The sequence below is a fragment of the Carcharodon carcharias genome, chromosome 3 (genome assembly GCF_017639515.1).
Source record: "Carcharodon carcharias isolate sCarCar2 chromosome 3, sCarCar2.pri, whole genome shotgun sequence".
NCBI lineage: Eukaryota > Metazoa > Chordata > Chondrichthyes > Lamniformes > Lamnidae > Carcharodon > Carcharodon carcharias.
The window spans coordinates 55,595,388-55,607,412 of NC_054469.1; the positions used below are offsets into that span (position 1 = coordinate 55,595,388).

Below are 12,025 nucleotides of genomic sequence, written 5' to 3' on the forward strand. Positions count from 1 at the left end.
TGAAAGAGTGACCAATAGCAGTGATTATTGAGCTGGATAACATAATAAAGCCTGCACATATAGAAAATCTAAATCTGCACAAATTCTAACTGCAAGTAGGTGCTCTTCTTAATTCTCTTACGCCTAAATAGCCAAATGGTTATGGTACTGGTTTTGTAACCCCAAGATCAAGAGTTCAAATCTCACAATGGCAAACTATGAAACAATGTAACTTCATCTGAAACAGATGGAAACGGGTTTGTACTCGAAAGAGTTACATTGACTGAGCAACTTGTGGGCTTGGCCTAAATAGCCAAGTGGTTATGGTACTGGGCTTGTAACCCCAAGATCAAGAGTTCAAATCTCACAATGGCAAACTATGAAACAATGTAACTTCATCTGAAACAGATGGAAACGGGTTTGTACTCGAAAGAGTTACGGGTGTTCCCATGAGATGCCACCTCTACATTTACAGCTGAGGTAGAGATGGGTTGCTTATCGAGCTGCCTTGTGGCTTGTGTTGAACTTTGGCTTCTCGCTGCCTGAGGCACAGGTGCAGCAGCCTCCTCTGTCATCGGAGCTACTGGGGCTGGTGTCACTGACAGAGAATGATGAGCCACTGTCCACACTCAGAGTGCCCTGGAAGGAGCCCCAGATGTGGAAGATAGCCAATCCTCCTCCTTTGTAAGGCCCATCTACCTGCCCACCTGAGAAGGATGAGGACCTAGTGGAGGCTCCAGGCACCTTGTTGCTCCTCTCGCTTTGCCCCTGCTCCCTTGAGCTCGTGGTCAAGGCAATGGCATGCAGGTCCATGCGCATCTCTGGCATCCACTGAGTGGTCTGTTGCATGTGGCTCTCCAATTGCAAACCTCTCAGTGGGGGAAATCTGAGAGATGGCAGCACTCATGGCCTGAATGAACTCCTCTATTGCCTGCACATGGGTGTGCATAGCTTCTGGCATCTCTGCCAGATGTTCCCTTACCTCATGCTGCAGGTGCTGTGTTTCCCACAACTCCAGAGGCCCGCCATCAGTCTGGGGCTTAACATGAGCCTGGCCTCCCACAGTATTCTGAGTGTCACTGGCCTTGGTTGTCACATCCTGTCAGTTGCATGGGCACATCTGTGATGAGCGAATAGCCATCAACATGATAGTACAGTCTGTGCAGTTGTGGGGGAATGATGTGATGGTGCATCCTCTGATGTTCCCTCCTTCTCCACAGAAGGAGGGATGGTCTGGTGGCTCCTGTTCTCATGATGCCCTCTGGCCCTGGCTTGACCCTTACCTGCATGAGAGAATTAAACATGCAAGCGTTAAGGGCTTCCCATCCCTTATCTCAACCATACCTGATGTGGAAGTCCTTGTGTTCACAGTGGTGGACATATATACACCATGTCTTATGTACAGGCCAGATGCAGCCTTGTGTCTCTGGACTCATTCAATCACTCTCCTGTGACGATAATCCTGTTGTGCCATCAGCAATTGCTTGGATGCCCTGAGTCCCAACCCTTACCAGAGTCTCCTCCTCTGCTTGGTCAGGATATGCAGGTCTGGAAGCCTCCACTGATCTTAGAACTATAGCACCATAGAAAAGTTATGGCACAGAAAAAGGCCATTCAGCCAATCGTTTCTGCGCTGTCTGAAAAAATAACAGCCACACTTTCAAACCCCGCCTTTCGGCACCCAGCCTGTAGCCTTGCAGGTTTCAGCACTTTAGGTGCAGTCCCAGGAATCTTTTCCTTTATTGTTGTGGAGCCATTTCTCCTGCAAGCAGAAGGAGGAACATGGTTAGTTTCCCCATGAAGACTAACATGACACCTATATCGGTGGCAGCCCTTTGATTCATGTTGGGGCCTCACAAAAGCCTCCTCTATATGTCCACTCCCCAGGGGCCTTGTGGTAGTTAGCAAAGACAGATGGGAGCCCCTCCCCGAGATGCAGCCATGCGCCTGACTGGATGTGCTGCTGCTTTATCCCCTTAGCACTGACTGGGTGGTCACTCCCACAGCATCAAGCACACGGTCTCCTGCTGCCAAATGGCAGCCCCAAAGAAGAAAGCGTTTTGAAGAACTTAATTTGGTGGGGCGAAGGGGGTTATTAACCCGTTTGTGACACTGCCCCCACATTTGGGTGGGTGGGGTGTGGACTGACTCCACAGCTGCTGACCGCCTCTGCAATCTCTGTCTAGGTTTGCTTGGGGAGGTGGCCTCTCTCTTCTTCCTATCCCAGGAAAAGAGGATCTTCTCACTGCAACCTGGAGGAAAACCTATAGGGAGTCATTTCTAACCTGTGGGACCACCCGGGTGCCTTCCTTTTGTTGTGGTCACTGCACGCTCCCATTCAGCTCCTTGGCTGTCTTGAGGCCAGTCAGGCAGGTATTCCTTTAACCCAAGCAGTAAAACATGCAGGCTGGCACCTTTTAAACATGGCGCTAATACCTGCTTTAAGCCACCTGATGTCGCCACTCATTTTCTATCTCACCATGTTAATTAGACAGGCCCCATGCCTTCCCTGCGATAACTGGACAGCCACTGCACGATTGCGATTGGCTGGCCGCTGGACACTCGAGCTGAAGTGACACCTGGTCCCGATGCTGCCATTCGGAGTTGCTGCCATCTTATAAAATTCAGCCCCATGTCATTAGTCTTCTCACTCTCCTTGACCTGATTTCAGATGGATCAGTCTAAAAAAAGTCTCAGTCTTATTTTTAAGTGGCAATAACAGTGCCAATATCTTTAGGGTACAGATTGCAATTAAAAGGAATTCTCTTAATTGAATTCCAGCAGCTATAGTGAAACAGAAAAGATTTCCTTCTGAAAAGTAACAAACCACTTGTTGTATTGTCACTTTATCACCTCCTCCACGTACCAGATCCCTGCTATTCTCACATCAACTATACCACAGGGACTGCAGCGGTTCAAGAAGGCAGCTCACCACCACCTTCTCAAGGGCAATTAGGGATGGGCAATAAATGCTGGCCTAGCCAACGGCACCCTCATCCCATGAATGAATTAAAAAAAAACTGGATGTGATGAATAACTGATTTAGGTCCTGGACAAGTAACATTGGCAAAATATGATGGGTAGGATTTTACCCTTGGCAGGGGTGCTTGATGGGGTTGGGCGGGAGCGGTCGGGATCGCTGCCCTCGATCGGCTCTGCACCACGATTTCACACAGGTGAGCCAGTCTGAGCGTTGCCTGTGCAGGTGGGGGGAGGAGGGAGAGCCGGGCCTTGCGCATAGTTCGCGCATGTGCGAGAAAGAGTGCTACAATCTCCTTGAGGTATGGAGCTGCCTCAGAGAGATTAAAGCACTGTGTAAAAAAAAGTGAAGAGAATAAAAATTTAATAAAACATGTCCCCTCAGGTGACTCTGTCACATTGAGCTGGGACATGTTTTTAATTCAAAAATAAAGTTTTTATTTAATGTTTGGATGAGGTTTTGTAAGAAACATAAAGGCCGCTTGGCCTTTTCACCTGCTTTTCAACTGTAAGGTTGGACGGGCAGCGTAAATTTAAATTTAAATTTAATTAGATTGTTGATGGCCTTAATAGGCCTTTTAATCATTGTGCATCATTTTACGCTTGGGCGTGTCGAGCGCGTGCCTGCATGCTGAATGTAATTTTCTGCCCAATGGGGAAGATATTAACTCATTCAAAATCCATCAATTGCACAGAGTTTAAATTATGTTCAATGATATAGATTCGAGACAGCCTCTTCTGGCACCCGCTCCCCAACAAGATGGAGCAGTCTACTTTTATCACATGGTGAATCTAACAGCCAGACTGAAATCTAGAAAGACATATTCCTAGGGGTGTTTGAACAACTTGTGATTTGGCTTCAAATTACCCTCAATGAAATGGAACCGAACAGTGAAAGCAACTGGACCATTGTAAAAGTTTCTTCAAAAAAATGGTTAAGCGTCATTGAACCTGATTACATAAAATTTTCTTTGAATTGTTTAGATATTTTAATGACTAATTTATTAGTTTATGCATTTAGATGGGACAGTTGGGAGTATTTATATTAGTCAGTAAAATTAAAGTTTGAAGTCATGAAGCCAGCACTAGCGTACATACAACATGTTTAAGAAAATGAAATTGAGGAAGTTTTTTTCTTTCTAAATAACAAGTTCCAATGCCACAAAGAGTTTCCAATGATCTTGAAAATATGTGTGAAGTCTCAGTAAAAAGAATTTCTTTTAAATCTCCCCAAAAAAGATGGTTTTAAAATACCAGATATAGTGACTTTGGGTCATACTGCATCTAAAATTTTGGGCATAAATTTACCCCCATACAGAACAGGTACAAAATGCAGGGGACTCTTGTTCTCTATTTCTTTGTGTGGTGCTGTGGCTAGTGTTAATGAGTTAATTTAACTCCATTTAAGTGGCTGTAATTTGGGGGCAGCACAAATGATTGAATTTCAAGTGGAATAAGAACCTGACGTAAACCCATTGAAAATCACTTTCAGATTAATTTCCTTAGAAATACCTAACATATCAGCTCTTATGCCAATACTGCAGAAAAAGTTCTGAAGAAATTCTAGGCCTGAATATTTAGTTGTTGAGAAATGTTTCACCAAATTTTGCTATGTTCAATAAAAGCAAAATACCGTGAATGCTGGACATCTGAAATAAAGACAGAAAATGCTGGAAAAACACATCTGGCAGCACCTGGGGAAAGAAACAGAGTTAATGCTTCGAGTCCAATATGAGTCTTCTCCAGAATTCCAAAAGTTCTGCAGAAGAGTCATATTGGAATTGAAACATTGGGCTGAGTTTTCTGGCTGACACATGGGTGGCAGAGACCACACATCAGCACTTAAAATGTCACACAGCATCCCGACGTCAGCGAGTGGCATCATGATGTTTAGGTCGGCGGGCGCGCTATGCAGCATGACGAGTGCCCGCCATTAATTAAAGGCCTTGCTAAAGCCCTTAACTCGGCAATTGACGACGATTTTGAGGGGCCCGTGCGAACTTCGGCTCGGCGCACGGGCCCAATGGGCAGGCGGGTAAGTGATTTTTTAACAAACCTCATCCACTGGCGGCATAAGGTTTAATTTCAGCTTTAAAAAAATTTTAATAAAGTTTTTGTGGACTTTATTAACATGTCCCATCTCGTGTGACATTTTCACATGAGGGGGACATGTTAATGGTTTTTTTATTTTTCTATTTTTCAACTTCCACAACCTTTCAGCGATCCCCCTGAAGCACCACTTAGCCTCAGGGAAATGTGCACTCTTTCGTGCACATACGTGAAAGAGCGTACTCTCACAGTTGGGGAAGCCCCCCCCCCACCAGCACAGGAAGCGCATAGCGCTTCCAGTCGGGCGTCACGCTGGGTGGGCCTTAATTGGCCTGCCCACGTAAAATGGCCGTGGGGCCCATTTCGGCGGCGGTGATCGGCTGCTCACCCGTCCATCGAAGGCAAAATTCAGCCCATTAACTCTGTCTCCCCACAAATGCTGCCAGACCTGCAGAGTTTATCCAGTACTTTTTGTTTTTATTTACTATGATCAAACTAGTTAATAAGACTTGAACGGTCTCCGAGCAGAACATAAGCTTCTCTCATCTGTCTGGAGACAGTGGACAATATTCTAGAAGATCCAGTCCTGATTTTGCTCTATTTTATTTTGTGCTATAGTTTGGAAAGGTCTGCTTGTATAAAAATGAAGCTGTTTCCTCTTTGCAACATGACAAGCGACACACAATTCCATGGATATTATTCTTAATTCAACTCCACCAAAGAACACAGAATCCCAGAGGAACCTTCAAGAATCATGTACCAGGTGAGAATATTCCATCGCCACATCCTCCTGGCCAGCCAATCATTTCTCTCATTTTCTTCAGAGTGATGTATTCCAACAGGACAAACACTGGTGCGATCTCATATGTAAACCTGAAGATAATTCATAATATATAAAATTAAATATTAGCATGCAGCACATTAATTTCTAGTTGATAAATAAAGGCAGTTTAAGGACAACAACAATTAACACCAATGTACTTTACCAAAGTCTAAGACACTTTGCAAAGGGCAGGCTGGATGAGAGGAATTTACCAGGCACTAAGCAGGAAGTGGGATTAGAGGAAATGACTGAAGACACAGTCAGAGATTTTTCTTGAGGATGCTTTTGAAGGTGGAGAGAGAAAGATACAAGAAATGAGGAGAATTCCAGAATGTAAGGGGGATTCAGTGATGGTAATGCCATTGAACATCAAGGGGCGATGGTTGGATTCTCTCTTGTTGGAGATGATCATTGCTTGACACTTGTGTGGTGCAAATGTTAATTGCCACTTGCCAGCCCAAGCCTGAATATTTTCCAGGTCTTGATGAATTTGGACATGGACTGCTTCAGTATCTGAGGAGTCGCAAATGGTGCTGAACATTGTACAATCATCAGCAAACATCCCCACTTCTGACTTTATGATGGAAGGAAGGTCATTGCTGAAGCAGCTGAAGATGGTTGGGCCGAGGACAATACCCTGAGGAATTCCTGTGGTGATGTCCTGGTGCTGATATGACTGACCTCTAACAACCACAACCATCTTCCTTTGTGCTAGGTATAACTCCAGCCAGCGGAGAGTTTTCCCCTTGTTTCCATTGATTCCGGTTTTGCTAGGGATCCTTGATGCCACACTTTGTCAAATGCGGCCTTGATGTCAAGGGCAGTCACTCTCACCTCACTTCTTCGGCTAGTGAGAGCTGTTTCCCACTTCTCAGCAGAGTCTTATATTTTTGTGCCCTTTTTGGCTGGGGTGTCGCACCCGATGTGGAGGACAGCATCATTCTGTGCATCCTGCATTGCATTTGAATCTCTTACAGTGCTTTCCATGGCCAGTGCTATCTCTAACACCTTCTTGAAATCCAAATTCGCTTTGGACAATAATCTTTTCTGAACAGAGTCCTCATTCACACCACACACTAAAAGATCTCTGAGCATGTCATTGAAAGTTGTATCGAGCTCACAATGTTCCGTTAGCTGTTTCAAGTTTGCCACGTGGCACGCAATTGTCTCACCTGGTGCTCTATTTCACAAATTAATCCTGAACCTCTGCATCATGACTGAGGGCTTTGGTTGAAAATGACCCTTCATAAAATCCACTAATTCATTGAAATTCTTCAAATCTGGGGCACCGGGTGCTGTCAAACTTCAAATCAAACTTGGTTTTCCTCCCACAAGTACTTAAGAGGATCATTCACCTCTTCTCTTCCCCCGTAATCTCTTTCGCTTGAAAAAAGAACATGAGGCCTTCTATGTAATGAGACCAATCATCTGTGGCTGGTTCAAAAGGATCAATTCTCCCAAATTGTGGCATTTTGAGAGGGGATAACTGCTTCGATTCTAATGGAGCTTGCTACTTACAATCACTGGGAAAGGTACAGTTCCGAGTTCTTTCTAACTTGATCTCTTCCGTTCAATCCTGTTTTATCCACATCGCCAGTTGTTGTAAGAGTGGCCTAGTTGATAGAGTTGACTAGCAGACACTTCTTGGGGTGGAAACATTTATAAGTTTATGTCAAATGTACTCAGCAGCAACTACACATGTGCTTTCAGCTCTAACTCTATCTCTACACTAATACAAAAGCAAAATACTGCAGATGCTGAAACCAAAAGTGCTAAATCGGATCCAGAGTGGGATCTTAATGATAATGCTATAGCTAAAGTGACTTGGAATGAATTCCATTAACTCTTTGCATTGGATGCTAAAGACAATTTAATTTTATGGTTCTTAAAATGTTTTGATTGTGGTTAAATGTGTCCTTGTGGAGTTAATTCATTCAGTAAAATGTGTCATGTTGATTTAATTTTAATTATTGGTGTTATGTTTCTTTTTTTACATTTCAAAATTGCGTCCACCTGCAGCAACACCAGCAATTCACATTTTATACTCAGTGTATAAGCTGATCCCCATTTTTGGAAGGATTTTGAGGCTTCAAAGACAGACTTATATGCTGCGATCTATGGTAGATCCTTTGCACCCTTATCATTTAATAAAAGAAGCTTCAGGTAAGGAAGAGAAGTAATAAATGGTAAAGAATGTGAAAAATGTGCATTGAATGTGGTTGCCACATTTTTCATCACGGAGGTTGAATTTGAATTCTCACTGCTAAAAGCATTGCATTGCATGTATCCAGGGAACAAAATGCTCCTGGGTGCTGGTCCAATTCTTTTTTGAAAGCAGCTGAACCTGAATCAACATGACACAGCACAGAGCTGATAAGATGAATTTGTAAATACAGAAATTGGGAACATTTTTAACTTTGTCAATAGTGTAAAACTGGACCATATCAGATCAGCTGCCCATTATACATCTCTTCTGATTTCCGAAATTGGAAACTTTCAGGAATGGGATTGGGAGGAAGATGATGGGGATGGAGGGTTTGTGAACCAGAGTGGGCCAAACGTGGACCAAAAATGGTCATTGGAACTACTGTGGAGCTGGGATGACTAACTGTTCAGATGAGGGAGCCTTCAGTAATGGAGAATATTTTGTGTGTCATCAACATAGCAATACAAATAGGAACTAAATTTTAGCAGCTCAATATTAGAGGGAAATAATCTCGGATGTTTCATTGTTTTAAAAGATATTGAGAAAAAAAACCTTGTTTAAATAGCTATTTCAGCCACAAGGGAGATCAATGTGTCTTTCCAAGGTCATTGCACATAAAAGAAATTTGAAATTGAATTCTATTAGTAGACAATGCAGAGAAATCGACATTCAATTTTTATAAATTCAGACAGAAAAACCACAGGTGAAAAACACACCATTCTACTGAATTGAGACTTATCTCTATTGTCAAGAGTACTTAAAGAGTGAGCAAGTCATGGACAGTTTCAGAAGTGCTGATATTGCTGGCAATAATATAATCCATTTACTATTTCTTTCAACTGAAATCGTAATCACGTCATTTAATCACCCATGTGTCTGACAAGTGGAAACCCATCACCCGGTTTTAAATGTCTCCAAGAAGTTATTGAGAAATCCATACAGGGAGATTTTTGTTTGCCTGATGCAGACTCTTCCCTTAGGGTGACTGTCTGCTTATCCAAGTGCAAAGAGCTTATGCACTGTGCCATGAAAACACTCTCTCCAGTTTTCACAATTATAAGGCTTCATTGTTAAGGTCCGCACATGAAGAATGGACATTGGTTGAAGTATCAGAGGGAAATCCACCACCTGGAACTATCCCCCAAAACCAGTCAGTGTGTTCATGACAAGAGGGAATCTTTTTTTTTTAATTTGTGTATCTCAAATCAATATTTAACAATGTTAACAAGCTATTTCCCTGTTAGACTGTAAAATGTGGATACCACATAAATAGGTATAATAAATGACAGTTTTTAGGAAACACTGGTGAAATGTCCTAATACATTCATATTCTATGTCACCTTAAAATTGGGAGAAAAGCAGCAACAGGTTTTTACAGTTTTGCATTGTCTTATTAACTTACATAACTTTTATGTCCAATGGCCTAAGTAAAGTATGAGCACAATTTTTAGCTCGGTGGGCAGGCGCTTGCCCAACCCGCTCGAGTGTTAAATAAAGCGCGTTGACGTCAGCTGAGCGTGCCGATGTCAATGCACACTCTCGTGATATTTTGCTAGGCGGGCGCGCAATGGAGACAGAGATGGAGGCACCCACAAATAATCAAGTAGACAGTTAAGGCCCTTGAGACACCAATTGTCTCAGAGTTTACTTTGCCCGTGTGATTTTTAGGCCGTCACACAGGCAAAATGAGCAGGCAGGCAGGCCACAATTTGCAAAACTTCATCCACGGGCAGGATAAGAGGGGTCAGTGGCTGTGTCAAAGCGATTAGTGAGGAGTTTAGGATATCACTTGCTGCATGTTGTTTCTGTGAACAGGACAGCTTCACCTTGTTTCAGAGCTGCATCCAGATATTTTAGAGGCGCAGGCACAAGGGGTGCAGGGTCAGCAGGTAGCCCGAGGCGGAAGGGGCCGCAGAGGATGCCACTATCCTGCTGCCAGGGTTTACAGGTGGCGATGCAGCTATCTTAGTTCAGGACTCAGCATTGTCTTCCAGGCCCCCGGAGGATTCACACCACGTGGGGGCCTTCCAGGTATCAGACAGCCTTCCCTTACTCTGGTAATGGGGATTGTGGCCTCTGCTGGAAGCACCTCCTCTGAGGAGGAAGAGAGGGGCAGAAAGGGGAGGAGGCCAGGTGTCCCTATTCAGCTTCAAGGGGAGGGACCTGTGGGAGGAGAGGTGCAGGCACAGTGGGGGCAGGGCCAGCAGGTAGCCCAAGGTGGAAGGGGCCGCAGAGGACGCCACTATCCTGCTGCCAGGGTTTACAGCTGGCGATGCAGCTATCTTAGTATGTCCGAGGTGCAGTGCCGAAGGAGGTTCCACCTCTCCAGGGAGACAGTGACCTCCATCTGTCAGAAGATCAGCCCTGAGATCAGCTCTGACTGTGTGGGTGGACACACCATGCCAGTTGCACTGAATATCATGGTGCCCCTCAACTCCAATACCTCCGGCTCTTTCCAGGGCTCAGTGAGGGATTTGTGTGGAGTCTCCCAATCAGCTGTCCATAGTTGTGTCAAACTGGTGACAGAAGCTCTGTTCAGGCGTGCATTGACTTTCGTTCATTACTGTACGGATAAGGCCAGCCAGGCTGAGCGAGCCAGAGGCCTCGCAGCGATTGCTGGCTTCCCCCATGTCCAGGGTGCAATCAACTGCACATGAGGCTATCAAGGCACCAGCGGCTGAGCCGGGAGCCTTTGTCGACAAGAAGGAATTCCACTGCATGAATGTGCAGATAGTGTATGATCACAGGATGCAGATTCTGCAAGTCTGTGCAAGGTACTCAGGCAGCTCCCATGACCCTTACATCCTGAGGCACTCCCAGGTGCCAAAGCTCTTCAGTGATCCAGCCCGACTGGATGGATGGCTGCTGGGTGACAAGGGCTATCCCCTCAAAAGGTGGCTCATGACGCCTCTCCACCACCCAAGAACAGAGGCTGAGCCGTGGTAAAACAGGAGACATGCCTCCACAAGGGCGGTTGTAGAGCGAGCCATAGGTCTTCTCAAGGTGTGCTTCTAATGCCAGGACCATTCAGGGGGCGCGCTGCTAAAACCCCCAGAGCGGGTGTCACTGATAGTGGTTGCATGATGCGCTCTCCACAATCTGGCACTGGCAAGGAGGGATGCAGCAGAAGAAGATCTTGAAGCAGCTGTACAGCCAACAGATGATGAGTTGAGTAGTGAGTCCGAGGTCGAGCATGGTGAGGAGAATGTTGAGGGCATAGACACTGACCTTGGTATCCTCCTGGGAGGCAGGGACACCCGGGACACTTTGATCCAATGCTCCTTCAGCTAGCCTACCAAATAAGAACCACCACCACATGCCAAGGCTGCAGGCTCCATACTCGATCTCTGACAGGACCTTGGTCAACAACATACATTATGTGCCACTGCAATAAAGTTTTAGGAGACACACATCTATCATAACATCACAGCCTACCCTGCACCTACAGAACAAATGAAGCATACAGAGGCCAATTGAACAAAATAACATCTCATTTACTTGTGAATGTGAAACATTTCAGAAATTAACATTAACTGATGTATTCCATCACACCATTAAAAAATGTTTTAAAAAATGGGGGAACCTGTGATAAGGCTGTGTTGTGCTTAAGGTGCTTTAAGTGTTTGCTTGTGGGTGCTACGTCTAGGTGCTCCTCCTTCGCTGGCACTGGCATTGGATGCAGCCTGCTCATTCTGCTGTCCTGTTGGCCTTGGTGACCTCGACGGGCATCCTCTGGCCCGTGGAGCCTGTGATGGCCCTGCCTGGGGGAACAGCCAGTGCCATGGCTGGCATCTCCCCAGTTGCCGCAGCCCCAACAGATGCCACAGTCACTGGCAGAGGGATGGAGAAGCTGCTGCCATCATCTGGAGCACCCTGGGAGGAGCTCACAGAGACAACAGGCAGCTCATGCGCCAACGTGAGGTCGCTTTGGACCTCCCTGCTCATCATGGGCACCTCGCTGGGATACTGGGTGCCCAATCCATCTCCCA

The 12,025-nt window shown here is 45.3% G+C and overlaps 1 protein-coding gene across 3 annotated transcripts in view; it reads right to left on the reverse strand.

Annotated features, from left to right (window-relative positions):
* The window catches only part of gad2 (glutamate decarboxylase 2), a 122,289-nt gene that overhangs the window by 80,288 nt on the left and 29,976 nt on the right, over positions 1–12,025 (reverse strand). For all 3 annotated transcript variants that reach the window (XM_041184232.1, XM_041184234.1, XM_041184235.1), the window contains one exon: positions 5,768–5,880. In XM_041184232.1, the coding sequence (XP_041040166.1) occupies positions 5,768–5,880 (113 nt within the window). The remainder of the gene's footprint in view (positions 1–5,767; positions 5,881–12,025) is intronic.